Raw genomic sequence first — 20677 nt, forward strand, 5'->3', positions numbered from 1 at the left:
GATACAAAAGTCAATATAAAAAGAAAACAATGATTTCTACATTTGAGACTCTTACCAGTATTTTTCGATGCTGCAAAGGTGTTGCACTGAAAAAATCATCATGGTCATCTTTCGGCAGCTGTTCAAGAAAATCTCTCATCTGCTGCTTCCTTTTAAGAGTTCCCACTTTGGCAGTTATCTTCACAGTTTCCTTCTTATCAGCATCATCGATCTTGCCTTAAGAATCAGCAAAAATTTTGGTAAGGATTTGGTCTTTTATAGTAACTGCTCTATAAAGTAAACATCTTTTGCAAAATCTAAACTGTGTATTCATATTAAATAAACTCAGCATCTGTTGTTAATATTTCCAAGCCTCCTATATAAGAAATGACTCTATACTGGGATTCGGGCAATATGATTAGATTACAAAAATACTCGGGAAGAAATTACATTTGGATTAGGCAGGGTGAGGTTGGAAAGGTTCTTTACCTGGGGAAGTTACCTCTCATATTTCCCTTGCTGGTTGTCTACCCTATTGTCTTGCTAAAATATAAACCTTATTGAATTAGGACAGGGATACTGAATGTTCCCTAAAGCTTCATATAAGACTTCTCTGGCATAAACCTGGCCAGGAATGTGTACTCCTGGGGCCTACACAACTAAACTTATTCTTACGAGTTTTCTTATGAATTACTAAGGGACCCTGACAAACTGACCTCAAATTTAACTCAGAAAAACAACCCAGTTGTTGAAATCTCTGGATCCAACTGCAGATTTCCTAGAACAAACTCAAAGCACAAGGCTGCTAAGGTTACTATTAATATAAGGAAGTAGCTAGGTCAGACTTAAAAAATTAAACAGATGATCTTTGGAGTTGTTTCTAGCTTTAAAATTATAAAAAAAATCCACCTATTAGAAGACACATGGATAAATATAAATTATATCTAACGAGTAATCAGAAATCAATACTGAGAACTAGGAAAAAACTATTTGCTATGAAGGTCACCGTTTTTGCCTTTGGGGTTGGCTGGCTTTTTCTTGGTGTCACGTTTCTGAAATCGTTTTCCTCGGGGATCTTCCATGTACTTCCTCTGGCATTCATCCGCGGATCGAGAACCTACAGCCATAGCTACGTCTGACCAGAAACCAGGCTTGTGCTTTGGCAGAGATACAACAGCACTACAGAAGACCAAAACCAGTTAAAGAACAAGAAATTCAACTCAATAAAAGTCAGCTTTTATTGAAGTAAAGGGATGCCACTAAATCAGGAATTTTATCGAAATCATTCTAGATAACTATTTGGGAAGAAGTTAGTATTCCCTACACTTAATAATTCTTACTTGACTGAGCGACTGAACTGAACTAAATATGAAGATATGAGTTTATGTATCTAGTAGATGCCTTCAATTCTGTTGCATTCTATGAAACCTGAAAAAGCATGCCCAGTCTTTCAACATATTTTCCTAAGTCCAGCTAAGCAATGATTAGATCTTTAGGGTAGGAGGTAGGGGCTCTAGCATGATTAACTTTTCTGCACCAATGCACGAATCCTACTGGTGCTAAGTATACAGGAAGATAAGTTCTTAGGTTCTATATATTCCAGGTTACAAACTCTTACTAAAAAGTGTTATGCTTGCATTTACTCTATTTTAATTTCTAGAACTCAGTATTTTATGTATAGTACTTAATTGAGGGAAATGAAAATTGAAATAGAAAAAAACAAAGTCAATATAAGGTAGTTACCCAATTTAACAACTGAGTTACATTCTAAAATTTCATTGCAAATGATTATTTAGAACCTGGTATACATATTACTGTCTCCCAAACTCCCAATAGATTTTATATATTGTGGTTAAGGCTAATATTAATAGTTCTGCCAGAAAAGGTCTGTTTAACTCACCAAGTAACCTATGCAGTGTCATGATGGAAAAAATTTAACTAGTTCTTTGGGGTTAAAAAGCCCTGTTTGTGGTGTTTGTCAACTTCCATATTGTAAATACTTCTATTGTGGCTGATTTCAAGCTACCAATTATACAGAATTTCTACCATACAGATATGACAGACATTAAAAACTTCAAGCGCACAGATAAGAATAAAATATAGTAAAATATTTAGGAAGTGATGAGGTTAGAGTTTGTTTTTAGTAAATTTATTTTTAGTTTATATAATTTTTAATAATGACTCTTTAACATTCAATTTGTAAAATTCCTAAATATTTAAGAGTCAACTTTTGTGAATAGATATGATCTACTTACAGAATACCACTTATTCCATATATAAAAGGAGAACAAATGCTATGAGTATTGAGCTTGTTAATGAATGCTTTTTTTGCACATTTTCTCTTTAAAAAATCACTTCATCATTCTTAGCATAAAAACCAAGTAGGACCTATACTATTCCTTGCCTATCTGTTCTCATCCTCTACTGTTCTTCCCTTACTTTCTATATGCCAGTCATTTTGGCCTTTTAGTATTTTAAAATATTCCCTCTTACTTTCTACCTCTATATACATGGCTTTAATTTAAAATGTACTTATCCTGAATCTTTGGCTTGAATACTTACTTATCCTTCAAATCTTAGTTCTGGTATCTGCCTAAACAAAGTCATTTTCCAGATAAATATTCTCATAAACTTCTAACAGGGATTATTTGCTAAGTATCTATCTACCCTACTAGGCTATAAGCATGATGAGGGGTATAAAATAGTGGGCTGCAAATAAGAATCACTTAAGGAGCTTATAGCAAAATTTAAGGAAGCAAGTAAAAATAAGCAAACAGATCCATAGACTCTCCCCCTGAAGATTTCAATTCAGAAGAACTGGGGTGACAGTCCTTGCATTTTCCAAAAGCTCCTTATGTGATTATTTTGCTGAGAAGTCAGCATTAGAATTGCTTTCTGTTGTTTGTAAGAAGAAAGTATTACATCTAATTGAGTGGAAAGTAGGAAGAGGTAATAACAAGGAAAGGTTACAGGGAGGAAGTAACACGTGAGATGAAATTTGAGGGATGGATAAAAATATAACAGAAGAAAATGAGGCAACAATATTGGTAAAGAAATGAAGACAAAGAAACTGCATATGGCTGCTGCTGCTAAGTCGCTTCAGTCGTGTCCAACTCTGTGCGACCCCATAGAGGGCAGCCCACCAGGCTCCCCCATCCCTGGGATTCTCCAGGCAAGAACACTGGAGTGGGTTGCCATTTCCTTCTCCAATGCATGAAAGTGAAAAGTGAAACTGAAGTCGCTCAGTCGTGTCTGACTCTTCGCAATCCCATGGACTGTAGCCTACCAGGCTCCTCCATCCATGGGATTTTCTAAGGAATGGTAAATAATTCATATTTATAGTCTGGTAAACTTCAAAGACACTTACTTCTTGGAAGAAAAGTTATGACCAACCTAGATAGCATATTCAAAAGCAGAGACATTACTTTGCCAACAAAGATCCATCTAGTCAGGGCTATGGTTTTTCCAGTGGTCATGTATGGATGTGAGAGTTGGTCTGTGAATAAAGCTGAGCGCTGAAGAATTGATGGTTTTGAACTGTGGTGTTGGAGAAGACTCTTGAGAGTCCCTTGGACTGCAAGGAGATCCAACCAATCTATTCTGAAGGAGATCAGGCCTGGGTGTTCATTGGAAGGAATGATGCTGAAGCTGAAACTCCAGTACTTTGGCCACCTCATGTGAAGAGTTGACTCATTAGAAAAGACTCTGATGCTGGGAGGGATTGGGGGCAGGAGGAGAAGGGGACGACCGAGGATGAGATGGCTGGGTGGCATCACTGACTCGATGGACGTGAGTCTGAGTGAACTCTGGGAGTTGGTGATGGACAGGGAGGCCTGGCGTGCTGCGATTCATGGGGTCGCAAAGAGTCGGACACGACTGAGCGACTGAACTGAACTGAAAATTCAAAGAAATGGCTGTGGGTCAGAGTTGTGAAAAAAAAACTAAAGAAGCATAACCCAAGCCCAGGTCTTCCAGATCAGAATATTATAATAGTATGCACTCTAGGTACTTATAAAACATTTTAAGTTTATAGTAAAATTGTCCTTTTGGGAATGGTTCTATGAATCTTAACATATACATAGTTACGGATATAAAACAAGCTCCATCAGACTGGAAAAAAAAAACTTCTGGTCCTACCTCTTTGTGGTTCACCAGTATAACCACTGGAAATCCCTAATCCATTTTCTTTTAGTTCTGTCTTTTCCAGAACATCATATAAATGGAATCATATAATACATAACCTTTTGGACTGGCTCTTTTCACTCAGCATAATACCTTTGAAATTCATTCAAATGGTTACAAGAATCGATAGTGTTTCCTTTTTATTACTTAGCAGTTCATTCACTGTTAAGATTGTACCATGATTGCCTTTATGCAAACAGGGCTGTGAAAATCAGGAAGAGAAATGAGCTACGTAAAATCAATCTATAATGTTGTTTGTGAACTTCTGGGCTCACACTGCAAATTTTCATATATTTTCTTCTTTGTTCAGTTCAGAATATTTTCCCTTGAGACCTCCTCTTTGACCCATGGATTATATACAGGTGTGTTATTTATTTTTCCAGCACTTGGAATATTTTTCTTTTGTTGATTTATAGTTTAATTTAGTTATGGCCAACAAATACCCTTTGTATAACTTCAGTTATTTTCAATTTGTTAAGATTTATCTTATGATCTAGTAAATGTTCATCTTGGTGAATAATTCACCTGTCCTTGGAAAGAACATTTTTTTCCCCTACTGTTAGGTACACTATTCTAAAATGTCAGCTAGGTACAGTTGGTTGGTAGTGTTGTTCAGTTCTCCTACACCCTCACTAATTTCCTGTCTGCTAGTTCTGTAAGAGAACACTGACATCTCCAACGATAACTGTGCATATGACTCTTTCCAGTTCAGTACTTTCCTTTCCTGAAGGACAGGGAAGCCTGGTTTGCTGCAGTCCATGGGGTCGCAAAGAGTTGGACACAACTGAGCAACTGAACAACAACTTTCCTTTTAGTTCTTTCAGATTTTGATTCTTGTATTTTGAGTTTTTGTTCAGTGCATACACATTTAGGATTAAGCCTTCCTCGTGAAATGACACTTCTATTATTTTGTAATGTCTTGCTTTACCCTTGATATTTTCTTCATACTGAAATTTCTGATCAGTATTAGTATAGCCACTCTAGCTATCTATTGGGTTTGCGTGGTATTTATCTATCCTTTCACTTTTAACTTGGTGATGTCATATTTGAAATGTTTCTTTTATATGACTGGAGAAGGCAATGGCACCCCACTCCAGTACTCTTGTCTGGAAAATCCCATGGACAGAGGAGCCCGGTGGGATTGTGTTTTTAAATTCATTCTGACAATCTGTCTATAAAATGGTGCATTTAAATTATTAACATAATTAATGCAATTGTTTTTCTTTGTTCCCCATCTTCTATTTCTCTTTTTCTGCCTTTTTAAAAAAGTATTTTATCTATTATATATTTGAAGATATCTATGTAGTTTTTTAGTGGATGCTCTGACGTTTACTATATACGTACTGAACAGTCTACTTTGAATCAATATCTTTCTGCATCAACAAAAGCAGTTTCAAGCATTCTGTTCAGGTTTTTATACCTGCATAGAAGAAAAAGAGTGGAGTATGCTTACTTATCTTACTGGGAAGTAGCATTTCTGCAGTTCAAGCATTTCAAAATATCCTTAGGTGATCTGAATATACAGTAAAGGAAATAATGGGGGATACAGCTGAAAAGGATAGATAACTGAGGTCAACCTGAAAAGGATAGCTGAAGTCAACTATTGCTCTCAATGTAAGGCAGAAGAATCTTTATATAATTTGAAGATCAGTAAGGATACAAGTGAAGGATTTTGACTTGTTAGAACCACACAATACATTAGCACTAATCTGGAGTTGTATAGAACAGATTACTTACTCATATGAAATGAACAAAGTACAAACACAAAGCTGCTTCCAAAGTTCAGGCAAAAGGCATTAAAGTTCTGAAAAACAGTAGCGTCAAGAAAAAGGCTACACAGGCATATCTCATCTTACTGTTCTTTGGTTTACTGGGATTTTATTTTTTGAACAAATTGAACACCTATGGCAACCCTCTTTCAAGTACCATTTTTCCAAAAGCATTTGGTTACTACATGTCTCTGTCACATTTGGTAATTCTCACAGTATTTCAAACTTTTTCATTATTATTGTATTTGTTATGGTGACCAGTGATGTTACTGTTATATTGTTTGGGAGCCAAGAACTGTATGTATCTAAGACAGCAAATTTAACTGATAAACATGATTAAGCTTACTGAAGAAGGCATGTCAAGAGCTGATGTAGGCTGAAAGCTAGGCTTCTTGCACAAGTTAGCCAAATGTGAATGCAAAGGGAAAAATTCTTGAAGGAAATTAAAAATGCTACTCTAGTAAACACATAAATGATAAGAAAGTGAGACATATTGATGATATGGAGAAAGTTTAGCAATCTGGATAGAAGATCAAACCAGTCACAAGGTTCTCTGAAATCAAAGTCTAATCTAGAGCAAGGTCCTAACTCTCTTTAATTCTATGTAGGGTAAAACTTCAGGAAGCTACAGATGAGAAGTTTGAAGTTAGGAGAAATTGGTATGAGGTAACACAAAAATGCAAAGTGAAGCAATAAGTGCTAATGTAGAAACTGCAGCAAATTAGCCAGAAGATCTAGCTAAGATCATCAATGAAGATGGCTAAACAACAGATTTTCAATGTAGACAAAACAGTCTTGTACTGGAAGACGACACTGTCTAGGACTTTTATAGCTAAGGAGGGAAAGTCAATGACTGGCTTCATGCAACTAGGGACTTGAAGCCATTTCAAAACTTGAGCAACCCTTACGTATGTTAAATCTACTCTACCTGGGCTCTATAAGTGAAACATCAACCCTAGTGGACAGCATATCTGTTCTGAATTATTTTAAGCTCACTGTGGAAAGCAATTCAGAAAAGAAGATTCCTTTCAAAATGTTACTGCTCACTGACAATGCGCCTGGTCACCCAAGAGCTCTGAGATGGAGATGTACAACAAAATTAATGTTGTTTTCAGCCTGTTACATAATGTCCATTCTGCAGCTTATCGGTCAAGGAGTAATTCTGATTTTCAAAGTCTTATTATTTAAGAAATATACTTCCTAAGGCTAGAACTATTCTCGACAGTGATTCCTCTAATGGATCTGAGCGAAGTAAATTGAAGACCCCCCTGGAAAGGATTCACCGTGAAGATACCATTAAGAACATGTGTGACTCATGAGAAGAGTTCAAAACATCAACATTCACAGGATTTTGGAAAGAGCTGATTCCAACCCTTATTAATGACTTGAAGGAGTTAAAGACTTCAGTGGAAGAAGTTACTGCAGATGTGATGGAAACAGCCAGAGAACTACAATTAGAAGTGGAGCCTAAAGATGTGATTGAATTGCTACAACCTCATGAAAAAACTTGAACAGACGAGGAGCTGCGTCTTACGGATGAGTAAAGAAAGTGGTTTCATGAGAGGAAATCTACTGAAGATGCTGTGAAGATTGCTGACATGACAATAAAGGATTTAGAATATTCTATCAACTTAGCTGATAAAGCACTGCTGAAATGACAATAAAGGATTTAGAATATATAAACTTAGTTGATAAAGCAGTCGCAAGGTTTGAGAGGATTGACTCCCATTTTGAAAGAAGTTCTACTCTGGGTGAAATGCTATCAAATAGCATTGCATGCTACAGAGAAACCATTCATTAAAGGAAGGGTCAACTGATGTGGCAAACTGCACTGTCTTATTTTAAGAAATTGCCACAGCCACCCTAACCTTCAGCAAACACCACTCTGGTCAGCAGCCATCCATACCAAAGCAAGACCCTCCACCAGCAAAGGAATTACAACTTGCTGAAGGCTCAAATGATAATTAGTATTTTTAAGCAACAAGTTTTTTTAAATTAAGGTATGTGTTAGTCGCTCAGTTGTGTCCAATTCCTTGTGACCCCATGGACTGTAGCTTGCCAAGCTTCTTTGTCCATGGAATTCTCCAGGCAAGAATACTGAGTGGGTTGCCATTCCCTTCTCCAGGGGATTTTCCTGACCCAGGGATCAAACCTGGGTTTCCTGCATTGCAGGCAGATTCTTTACCATCTGAGTCACCAGGGAAGCCCAATGAAGGTACATACAGTGGGGTTTTTTGATACAATATTATTGCATACTTAATAGACTACAGTATAGTGTAAACATAACTTTTATATGCACCAGGAAGCCATAACGTTAATGTGACTTGCTTTGTTGAGATATTCGGCTTATTCCAGTAGTCTGGAACCTAACTCACAACATCTCCTAAGTATACTGGTAGCTTCATGATTTTTTAAAAGATTAAAAACCAATAATAATAAAGAGCTTAAAGCTAGCTGACTAGGAGAATTACATATTAAGAAACAGGAATGTCAGGTAAAGTGGACAGGCAGAAGAAAGTAAGTTTGGCTTCTGACATATTGTTAGCTGTGAAAGGGAAAGTTACTCCATCGTGTCCAACTCTTGTGACCCCATGGACTATACAGTCCATGGAATTCTCCAGGCCAGAATACTAGAGTGGGTAGCCTTTCCTTTCTCCAGGAGATCTCCCCAACCCAGGGATCAAACCCATGTCTCCCACATTGCAACCAGATTCTTTACCAACTGAGCTATCAGGGAAGCCCTGAAGTTAGCTGTCGGTGAGATTTATATAGAGATGTCCAGCAGGCAAAGGGAAATACAGAGCTAAGTACAAGAATTCAGAACCAGAGACACAGATTTGGGAATCCCTGTATAAAAAAGTAGAGCTTTGGAAGGAAAAGATCACTAAGGAATACACTTTGCTATAGAGCATGCAGCCAAAATCAAGAACTTTGGAATATAAGAAAACTTCTGCCTGAAAATAAGACTGAAGGAAAATTTAGGAAATGGAGAAAGGAAGAGTACAGTGGCACAAAGATCCCTTAGGAAGAAAAAGTAGATTTGAAAATGAATTCTAAATGTTATAAAGCTGGGGGTACACAAGAGAACGGAACACTAAACGTGGTATGTTTTTATGGTTTTCTTCTCTATCAGTGACATCTTCCTATCTTTCTCCTGGATGGTTTCCATCAGCATACCACTGTACTCTGGCCTGACTCATCTAATAAAAAGCAAGCAACTAAACATACGTGTTCCCTTATCTCCTCACTCTCTCCTATGACTGAGCCTTCTTCTGTTCCCCATCACTGCCACGTATCTTTTGTTGTCCATCTAGGTTATCTTTACTGTCCATTGCTCAACTGTGACCTGGCTTCCAATACCAACTACCACACTACTGAAACTGCTTTTCAAGTATATGTAGCCAAATCCAATTCTTACCATCCCTGGTTTATCAAGCAGCACTAATTAAGAAACCCTGGACAAATCACCTAATTTTTGAGGCTAATTTTTCATTTATCAATGAGGGGGGGGAAGACTATGAAATAACCTACAAATTTAGGTTCAAATATAAGGTTTTATAATAGTAAAGTTAATTATAAAATATTCCTTAAAATGTGAAGCTAAATGACAGAGTTGCATTTGTCTGTTGAAATAGTTTACCCCTACTTTACTGAGGTATGACTGACAGATAAAATTGTATATATTTAAAATATACATGTGATCATTTGATACACATATACATTGTGATGTGATTACCACAATCAAATTAATTAACAAATAATAGTCCCCTCAAATAGTTTTTGGTGAGGGAAGGAGGGGACTTTCTTGAAATATTAAATGGGAATGAAAAGGTCACTTTCACTTTCTTCATATGTGGGCTGCAGATGGCCACCTAGTTAGACATTATCTGTATTCTCCCTTCACCCTACATAAATTTCAATTTCTCTTCAAGTGTCTTTGGATGACATTTTCCATTTTAATGATTAGAAGTCATAAATCAGCCTCTTGTTTTCATGTTATAAACTGTTTTGTGGCCACTCTAGATTTCAAAGTCAAATCTAACTACTTACCAATGAAGTTTCTGTAATTCTTTCTTATTCCATTCCTCATCCTGAGTAAAACCAGACAAGCATTCCAAGGAATGCCTGTTTGTCTTACCAGATCCCGTTTTCTCGGTATTTGGAAGCTCATTACCAACATCAGGCTTCTGAAGGTTTTCTTTAGCAGAACATTTAGCTTTCTTCTGTTTCATATAAAGCTCATTTTCACTTTCTTCAGTTTCAGATTCAGGCATCGCTGGGACTGTCCTTGTTTTTCTTGTGCTTTTTCTCTGGTGAACCACTGTTTCTTCAGTATTTATTGCTCTGGTTTTCTTAACAATCTCAGTTTTCCTTCTAAATTTCTTTTCTTTTTCACTTTCTTCATTAAACAAATCTGATGAGGACTGATGCTTGTCAAATGACACAGTTACTTGATTTTCAATTTTCTTCAGTTTTGATAACCTTGTATTTTTCTTAAAGTCAGAGGTGCCCATGTGTTCTTTTTTAGAACTGGGTATTTTTATTTTGTGGTTGACAGTGAAGAAATCACGTTCAAAACAACCTTCTGTATTTTCACTATTATGGCCCACACTACACTCAAACGTACCTTCTAAAGTCTTTGTGGGCTTGCTAACTGGACTTGTAGTTTCATTTGAGTCTGTTTTACTTTCTTTTTGAAGCTTTCCCAACGCAAATTCTGTTACTGCTTTAACAGAGTCAGATGACAGATTACTGTCCATGCACTTTTGCTCTATAATTTTTTTAGATTTAAGTGGTGTCACTAAAATACAAGGTTTCTTCAGATTAACAGTCATATATTTTCCTTCTTCATCTGAGAAAAACTGTTCCCTTGTTGTTAGAATATCAACGGGTACTTTTGATTCTTTAGTTCTCTCTTTAATTTCATAAGACAAAAAGCCAAAGATCAAAATTTCAAATTAGAAACAAAATATAGAAAAAAATTCCACAGATATACTGTTTTTCCCCCCCACAAACTCCATTTTACACACATTACTGTCAAATTAAGCTTTCTGAAGCACTGGTCTGTTCAGATCACTGCCCCTTCAACTGTAAACATTTATTAATTTCTATACCAATCTGTCCACATGTCTCACAATATACTTAGTGTACGTAGCTCCTCTCACTGGTCTTTATCAATATAGTTCTAATTGCTCACTGTACTCAATCTGAACGACATTCTGTTAATTCACTGTTTCTCAACTTTCATTAATCTCATTCACTCTACTTGGAAAATTTCTTCCACCTACTATCTACTTCAGTTCTGTTCTATAACCTGCTTCATTTCTGTTTTCCAACTCACCTATCTACAAACTTTGTCCTGATTCCCTCAACTGAATGAAAGCTTTCCTTCAAATTTCCAGAATACTTTCAAATAATATCATGTTTGACAATGTGCCCTGTGTTATAATTATATGCTGTCTTTCAACTGAAAAAAATCCTTAATGGTAAGAACTTTGTTTTTACTTTTGACTTGAAAACCACTTGGGTTACTAAAACCTTACTAGGTATAAAATATATGGAACAGAAGCTATCCTAATTAAGGAGAGTTAAAACATGGAGCTCCATCTGCATGGCCCCATACTCATCACTAGCGGAGGCCACAGAGATACATTTTTGCTGTATCCCCTAAAGCTCCATGAAGAATCATAGGATAATAACCAAAACAGATCTTGGGAAAACAGATCTTATACTGTGTCATTGGCTAAAGAAAGCAAATTAAAATGAGAGAACGTCTCCAGTTTGAAACTTAAGAAGCCAGAAGCCAAACCCATTTAATTTCTAACTTTAAATTATACAAATATGTACAAGTTTTAAATCATCATACCAACCATCACAGTTAAATACTCTAACAACGTACACATACTGTGTGCCATTTTACAAGACGAATGACAAAATGAAAGACTTCTGGGAAATACCAAATGCTGGGGAAAAAGGAGCCTCCAAATTACAGTTCATGGAGAAGTGGCACTACTCAAAAGTAATCAAGGAAGTTACTATATGATTTCTCAATGGACTCATATATTTCTTTCTAATTCCTCATATAAACATGATTCAAATGTTCAACTGGAAATGTGAAAATTTTCAACTTTCTAATTCTGAACAAAGCCCTTTTATTCTGAATATTGTTATTCATTTTATTAAATAATTTTAATAAAGATTCAGACCATTCTGGATACTTCAACCTAAGCTGTATGAAGTTGGTAGTGTAAGTAGTATTGTTGCCTCTTTACTTCTTTAAACACTTATAAACGTTCCTCACTTCATTTCTTTTCATTTAGAAGTAGTAAGAAAAAAAAATGCTATTAAGCTGATGGATTTAACTCAATATGAAACTTTAAACTTGCTAATGTGTACTGAAAAGGCTCTTTAAATTCTGATAGGCAGGATTTCAATGAAATTACTCTGAAAGTCCACATTTACAAAAAAGGAAGTTATGGTATTAATTTCACAGAAGTCTGTACTTCAAGATGCACAATGGATGGTCCTTGCTCTTGAGATCATTACAGTATGGTGAAGGAGGCTGACATTACAATCATTTATAATATTACTGTCAAGTATATTATATATAATAGCAGAGATAAAGCACTTTAATAGCAATACTATAACAGAGATTACAGCACTAAATACACAAAACAGAAGTTTAGGTAAATCATGAAAATATATATGCACAATCACATCATCTTAAATTATCGTTGGCTGGCACCTTTGCATAACCTTAGCTGTTTAATGTTAGATGTGTTGGTTTTTTTTAAACACATATTTTAGTGGTTTTCCCATGGAAAGTATAATGATAATAATAAAAATAATAGCAGCATCAACTACCACCATTTAAAATAATGTATGTGACAAGAGGACCTTGAATGTCTTAATAGTTTCATCAAACAATGATCTAATGAATCACAGCGGAAAAATGATACATCCAAAACAGATTGCAGTATTATCTTCCCCTACGCTGAGCTTCTCAAGGAGAAGCATCTCATTTTATTCATCTCTAAGTTCCCAATAACTAACATAGATCAAGGTTCATAGAAGATGCTTTTAGAATGTTTGTTGAATGATTTTCCTATGGACACAGCTGGCCTGTACGATGGTTTACCAAACTTTAGTCTTTTACTTTGTAGTCTCAAATATTTTACCAATAATATTCACAATTTAACTCAAATTCTTGAAAAACAGTACTATAAGTGAAAGAAAGGAGTGGACGTAGGATGATGATAAGACCTAAGACTAAAAAAGAATAATACAGTTAGAAATACTTTTAGGGATTTTTAAGTTTGGGGGTAAAAAAATATACAGCAGGTGCTATAGCCCCAGGACTCCAAAATACTGAAGATGGTTTTAGCAATGACAATAAGCAATATGCCTAATTTATAAGAAATAGGATGACTTGATAAAATGAGGAAGGGTTGAGAAGGAACTGGAGCTACAGTTAAGGAGTGAATTTTGCAAGCATTCATCCATGTATTTAATTTATTCCTTTCTCTGTACTAGAGAGGATAAGCATAGTTTCAGTGGGGACAAGGGAGTCGGCTGTGGTAGGAGAGGAAGAATGACATGCAGGTACGGCTATATCCAGTATGGTGTTATGTTTTTGGCAGAAGCAGTCCTGAACTCTTGAAGTTCTGTAAAGCTCTTTGTTATGAGGTCAAGGTAGAAATGGCCTAAACAACTTGGTCTAGTAACTTTTACTCATTATATTATCTAGAAAAGGCTGTAAATACTCTATTTCATCTTGGGGTTGGGTGGATGTGAGGCAGATTATAGTTCTGGTAAAGAACTGACATAGAACAGTTCTGCCAGTTACCTTCATAAGAATGGTCATTCAGAAAATACATGTCATTTCCTCCATGGAAGGAAACTGGTTTTGTCTACTAACAGGAATAATATTTAGCACAAAAATATAGGCATCTGTAATAGAGGTTTGAGGCAAGCTGGCAGCCTAAAACCTCGCATTTAGAAAACTGAAGCAACAATCACCTTGGATCGCTATGTTTACCAGCTTCCTTGGTACTCTGATTAATTCAAAGGTATTAACTAATGAAGTAGGCTGAATGCTGACTATAGGCGATCGCAGTTTCTCCTCTTAACTAGTGAAAAAAATGAAAATTTTAGGGCAGTATAAGTCAAGAACTTAGTACTATATACACTGTAAACAATTAAACAATGTGGAGCTCATTTAAAAATATACCACAATATGAACAAGAGAAGTAAAGAGCAGACATACCCAAAGAATCACAGTCACGGTCATAAGTGGTGGTGGCTCCTTGGAGAACATTTGGGTTTTTTTTCCTTGCATCATTTTTCATTGATTTTTGAATGTCAGGAATACATCTTTTAGCTTTCTGTTTTTTTCTGGCCTTTCCTTTTTTCTTCTCACAAGTCCTAAAAACAAGTAGAGTATTTTTTCCTCTAATATAGGTTCTCAAAAAACAAAACCCATAAATAAATAAATTCCCTCAGATAAAGCTTTTTTCCCCTAGCAGATTACCTTTAATCTTTACATTATTTAAGCTTTCATGACTTCTACCCTTTTCCTCCCACAAAGAACTTCTGTATGACATCTTAAGTCAAATATTCAAATATGACTTTTTAAGTTCTTACCATCTTCACTCTTGTATTTCCTATTTAAGCTGATATAAGAAAATAACAGGACAAATTCTGCCAGCTGCCTGTTCTTGTAAATAAAGTCTACTGAAATACAGCCATACTCATCCATTTCTGTACTGTCTGTGTCACTTTTCCACTACAAAGGCAGAGTCAAGTAGCTGTGACAGAAGCAGCATACTCATGAAAATACTATCGCCCCTTTACAGAAGAAAACTGCCAGCCTGTATTATATGTCATTACACTGTGATGAGATTAACTTACACAATCTAAAGAGTTTTCAAGGTCAAGAACTAATTTTTTCCCAGTGCTGATACAGAGTCAGCTAAGTAGATGACACTTTGTAACTACTGAGGAAACGAATGAATGAAAAAGGACCAAGACTGTCAGACTCCTGTTTACAGCTACATGCCTCTTAAAGGGTAAGTGATTACAGATGACTCCTTAAATATGTCAAAGGTTTAATTTTCCTTTTAGATTTATTCCTCATGACAGAAGTTCCAGTAAAGTGTTACTGCCTTCTGAAAGTCTCAGATCAAAGATAGCTCAAAATGGACATTTGCAAAAGCAGAAATTAAAAGCACTTTCCATTGGTTCTATGAGTATATACATTGGTAAATGCTCATCAAATTTTATACCTAAAATGGGTGGTTTATCAGATGTAAATTATACATCAGTAAGATTGTTTTTTAAAAACTTAAAAGGTAGACAGACTTCCCTAGTGACACAGTGGATGAGAATCCGCCTGCCAATGCAGGAGACATGGATTCCATCCCTGGTCTGGAAAGATCCCATATGCCTGGGAGCAGCTAAGCCTGCATGTCACAGCTACTGGGGCTGCCTGAGGCAACTACCGAAGCCCGTGCACCGTAACAAGAGAAGCCACCACAGTGAGAAGCTGACGCATCGCAACTACAGAGTAGCCCCTACTCTCTATAACGAAAGCCCATGCATAGCAAGGAAGACCCAGCACAGCCAAAAACAGAAATAACCTTTGTTTTAAAAGTTAAAACCTACTTTACCTTAACTCTTCTAAAAAATTATCAATGTACTCTTTCCATTTTTCTGGAAATCCAAACATAAATTTCCTTATGAGACTTCTTGAGTAACCTATTTAATGATAAACAAACAAGTTATCTGAAAGCCTAGATTTTAAAGTCATGTCATTCATTCATTCATTAATTTAAAAATATATACTTAATTGCTTACTATGTGTCAGGCATAGTCAGAGGTACTGAGGATTCAGCAATTAACAACAACAAAAAATCTGCCTTCATGAAAACTGCCTTCTAAACAGAAAGCAAACCAGATCTCATTTGTTAGAGTGGTCATTTATGCTATGGAGAAAAGTTACGCAGTTAAGAGGAATAGCGGTATCAGTGTGTTCATTTTAGGGGAAAAGAAAGGGGGCAGGCAGCATTTCAAAAAAGGACAGACAAGTTCTCACTGAAATAGCATCATTTGAGTAAAGCCCTGAAGTACATGAAGTGAGCAATGTGGCAATATGAGGTTAAAGCAATGGAAGCAGAGGGAACAAAGTGAAAGGCTACGAAGCAAGAGTATGCCTGGCTTGTCTGTAGAACCACAGGGAGGCTGGTGTAGCCGAAGTGAAATGAGGAGAGGCAAGAACTAGGAGGCCACTTAGTACTCAGATGGGTAACAGAGGCAGCTGGGAGAGATTTTAAAGCCTTGGGGTCATTTTATGGACCGGATCTTTTACTGTGGGTGAGATAGGGAAGTTATAGAAAAATTCTGAGTGGAGGAGCCAAAGAATATGACTTACTTTTTAACAGGACTGAATTAGTTGCTATTTTGAGAACAGTCTGTGGAAGTACATGGAGAAGATCAGGTTTTTGACATATTAACTCTGAGACGCCTGTAGACATCCTAGTGGAGATGTCAACTGAGCAGACAGAAGTTGAGTGGCTAGGGGAGTATTCTTCATTTGACACTTGTCAAAATATGAATGAAATTTAACCCTAAAAGAAATCAGCACAGCATTGAGTATAGAAAGAGCCCTAGTCGATTCCATTATTTAGAGGAAAAGAAGGAGAAAAGTAAGCTTAAAGAAACTATGAAGGAACAGGGAGTGAGGCAGCATGAAAATATGGTATTCGAGAAGCCAAGTAAACAAAGTATTTCAAGAAGGTAGGTGTGATTACCGTGTCGCGTGTACACTGGATTTAGCAATGTGGGGGCCACTGGTGACTTTGATAAGGGCTGTTTCCGTGAAGAACTGGGGATGAAGGAGAGACTAAAGAGAATTCAAGAAAAAAGATGGAAAAGAATTCAGGAGGAAATAGATCTAAGTATAACGAATTGTCTGAGTTGTTTTGCTGTCAGTGAGAGCAACAGTGGCTGAAAGAAGCATGGTTAAGAGGGTCTGCCCTCAGCCTATTTTTTTAAGGAATAACTGACACGCAGCACAGGGTCTAAGTTTAAGGTGTGCAGCATGATGGCTTATTAACATATATCTTGCCAAATGATTACAAGAGTTAATATGTGCCACCTCATATAGATACAATAAAAAGAAAAAATGCCATTTTAAAATTTATAAATAAGAGATGAAGATTTAACATCTGCACCTCTCCTTCCAAATCCTCTCTCCACATTGCAACACTTCTAACTGTATCAAAAATTGTGTCATTATAACAATGTGAATATTGTTCACTGCAGAACCTATTAGAATGATGATGATATACCCTTTCCCCATGCTGTACCCTTCATCCCTGTGACTCATTTAGAACTGGCATTCTGTATGTTTTAATCTCCCTCACCTAGTTCTCATTCCCTGATCCCTCTCCCTCCTGGCAAGCATCTGTTCTCTTTATCTGTGAATCTCTTTGTGTTTTAACTTGTTCATTTGCTTTGGTTTTTAGATTCCACATACAAGTGGAATCATACCGTGTTTATCTTTCTCTGATTTCACTTAGTTTAATACCTGTGGGTCCCTCCATGTTGTCACAATGTAAGGTTTCATTCTTTCTTTAAGGCTGAATAATAATCTTTTGTATATGCACACACCTCATCTTCTGCACTCATCCATCGTGGACACTTAAGCTGCTTTGGTATCTTGGCTGTTATAATAATGCTGTGATGGACACAGGCGTGCATTTACCTTTCCAATTAGTGTTCTTCTTTTCCTCAGAAAAATACCCCAAAGTGGCCAGCTGGATCCTGTGATCGTTCTAATTTCTTGAGGAGCCTCCACACTGTTCTCCATAGCGGTCATACCGATTTACTTTCTCACCAACACAGCATAAGGGTTCCCTTTTCTCTATAACCTCACCAATGCACGTTATTTCTTGTCTTTTGGATAACAGCTATTCTGACAGGCATGAGGTGGTATCTCATTGTGCTTCTGATTTGCATTTCCCTGATGATTAGTGATGTTGAGCATCTTTGTTTGCCATCCGTATATCTTCTTTTGGAAAATACCTATACAGCTCTTCTGCCCAGTTTTTTAAAAAATTATTTTACTGCGCCAGGTCTTAGTTATGGCATGTGGGATCTTTCATTGCAGCACATGAACACTTAGTTGCAGCATGTGGGATCTGGTTCCTTGACCACGGATTGAACCCAGGCCCCCTGCGTTGGAAGCATGGAGTCTTAGCCACTGGACCACCAGGGAAGTCCCCTTCTCATTTTTTAATAGAACTATTTTTTTTTTGATGTTGAATTGTATGAGTTCTTTGTGTATTTTGGATGTTAATCCCTTATCAGCAATATAGCTTGCAAATACATCCTCCTACTCAGTAGGGTGCTTTATCATTTTGTTGACAGTTTCTTTTCCTGTACAAAAGTTTAGTTGGATGTTGTCCCATTTGTTTATTTTTTTTGTTGCCTTTGCCTGAGGAGACAGATCTAGAAAAATATAGCTGAGGCATATGTCAAAGGGTTCACTATGTTTTCTTCTAGAAGTTTTATGGTTTCAGATCTTACATTTAAGTCTAACCCGTTTTGAGTTTACTTTTGGACACAGTGTGAAGTACTCTAGTCTGATTCTTTTGCATGCAGCCATCCAGTTTTCCCAGCATCACTTACTGAAGAGGCCGTCATCATGTCCCCATTATATTCTTACCTCCTCTGTTGTAAATTAATTGACCAAATACACGTAGGTTTATTTCTGGGGTCTCTATTCTGTTCAGTTGACCTATGTGGCTGTTTTGGTGCCAGTATCACAGTATTTTGATTACTGTAGCTTAGTAGCATAGTTTGAATTCAGGGAGTGGGATACCTTTAGCTTTGTTATTTACGTATTTAGGTGTTCCTAGGTTGGGCGCCTATATATTTACAACTGTTACATCTTTTTTTTTTTACTGATCCCTTTATCATTATGTAATATTCTTTGTGTTCTATTACAATCTTTGTTTAGAAGTCTGTCTTGTCTGATATAAGCATTGCTAACTTGGCTTCATTTCCATTTACATGGAATACCTTTTTCCATCCCTTCACTTTCTGTCTTGAGTGTATTTTTAGATTTGAAAGGAGTCTGTTTGTTTTTGTATCCATTCTGCCACTCTGTCTTTTGATTGGGAGCATTTGGTCCATGTATACTTACAGTTATATTTAAAGTAGTTATAACTGTTTCATTAATTATTTTCTGGTTGTGTTTGTAGTTTTTTGTTCCTTCTTTTGATGACTATCTTTTGTGTTGCATTTGAATTCCTTTCTCTTTTGTGTGTGTGTGTGTGTATCTAGTATATATTTTTGGTTTGTGATTAATATGTAACACATACATATGATTATTTTATGTTGATGATCTCTTAAATACAAATACATTCTAATAACTTTGATTTTTTTACACAAAAGAGAGTGGTTTTTTTTGTTTTGATTTTCTTTGTGGTAGAAGAGAGAATTACTAGAGTGATATTTTTGAGTAAAAGACGACAGGAACTAAAGTATAAACAGGTTGACACAGACAGGAATGTGCGAGGCTTGCCCAATAAAAGCAGGTACAGATACAAGCAGATGAGAGATGTGGCAGAAAAGTTCTCTTGATTGTTCCTGTTGCTTTAAGTCTTCTCCTTGTTCCCCCACCGGCCAAGCTGAGAGGGAGGTAGGAGAGATGTAGAAATAGGAAATAGTCACTGAGGATGATGGGAGAATGAATGGATTAGAGACCATTAGGGAATGAATGGTAGGATACCAAGTGGCACTGAGACCACAATTTGTTGCTGGTAGTCATAGATTTAAAGCAGACTACTCAGGTGTGTTTTTCTTTAGTCACATTAGCTGTGTACTAGGCGTAGACAGAAAATAAGATTGTATCCGGACTAGGGTTATGCTGGGCAGGTTCAACAAAAGAGGAATTAGGGAGCTAAATTATATTCTTATAGCCAGTTCCTCACAAATAAGGAACATTTCATTTGAATATTTTTTAAATAATTGGACTTAAACTGTCAATAACAGTAAATCATAATAAAGGACCAACATATATAATAGTTGTACATAATTTTGGCAGTATTTTTTAATTTTTAGTGTTGACATGTAATTTTAAAGCACCTAATTAAAAGCAAAAATATGGTTTGAAATATGGTTAATTATTTCACTTAGTAAAGTAATTCTTCCAATTAGTAATCACAGTCATTACCTGCTTCTTTCATGGAAATTTGGTCTATCATTCCTTTTAGTACATAAATGTTGCCTGATAAAGTTCTAAGTTTGTTGTGCTTAATCCGTTCTATAATTACATTACTGTGCCAATATACGTTGGTGATGTCTCTAGGAGGAAAAAAAGCTTAGTTAAAGCCAAAATATTCACATTTTACCAAGAGTTGCAATGTACACATTTAAGTATATAAATTTGAAACAGGAATAAATTTGCACTCCAGCTACAATGCTATTAATCTAATTACAAAACATTTGAGGGCCAAACACTGCAACAGAACTCAACCTCTTGGCTAATGTGAACCTGAGTACCAAGAAACTATACTGTGGCCAAACCATGCGGCTAGTATAAAATGTTTCATTAGCAAGAAAGCAAGGCGTTCTCTAAATATCTTGTGGTAATAAAGCTCACAACTCTATCTCAACTGATGCCAAACCGCCAAAGGATGATTTCCCTGTCACTCTCCTCAGGGCCTATGCTGGGTTAGTTT

General features: G+C 36.4%; 1 protein-coding gene across 4 annotated transcripts in view; it reads right to left on the reverse strand.

Moving 5' to 3' along the window:
- The window catches only part of MIS18BP1 (MIS18 binding protein 1), a 45367-nt gene that overhangs the window by 12199 nt on the left and 12491 nt on the right, over window positions 1-20677 (reverse strand). For all 4 annotated transcript variants that reach the window (XM_042235333.2, XM_012098882.5, XM_042235334.2 and 1 more), the window contains 6 exons: window positions 20170-20300; window positions 15599-15686; window positions 14197-14354; window positions 9981-10845; window positions 986-1158; window positions 56-216 (listed from right to left, as the gene is read on the reverse strand). In XM_042235333.2, the coding sequence (XP_042091267.1) occupies window positions 56-216; window positions 986-1158; window positions 9981-10845; window positions 14197-14354; window positions 15599-15686; window positions 20170-20300 (1576 nt within the window). The remainder of the gene's footprint in view (window positions 1-55; window positions 217-985; window positions 1159-9980; window positions 10846-14196; window positions 14355-15598; window positions 15687-20169; window positions 20301-20677) is intronic.

Source organism: Ovis aries, chromosome 18 (genome assembly GCF_016772045.2).
Source record: "Ovis aries strain OAR_USU_Benz2616 breed Rambouillet chromosome 18, ARS-UI_Ramb_v3.0, whole genome shotgun sequence".
Taxonomy (NCBI): domain Eukaryota; kingdom Metazoa; phylum Chordata; class Mammalia; order Artiodactyla; family Bovidae; genus Ovis; species Ovis aries.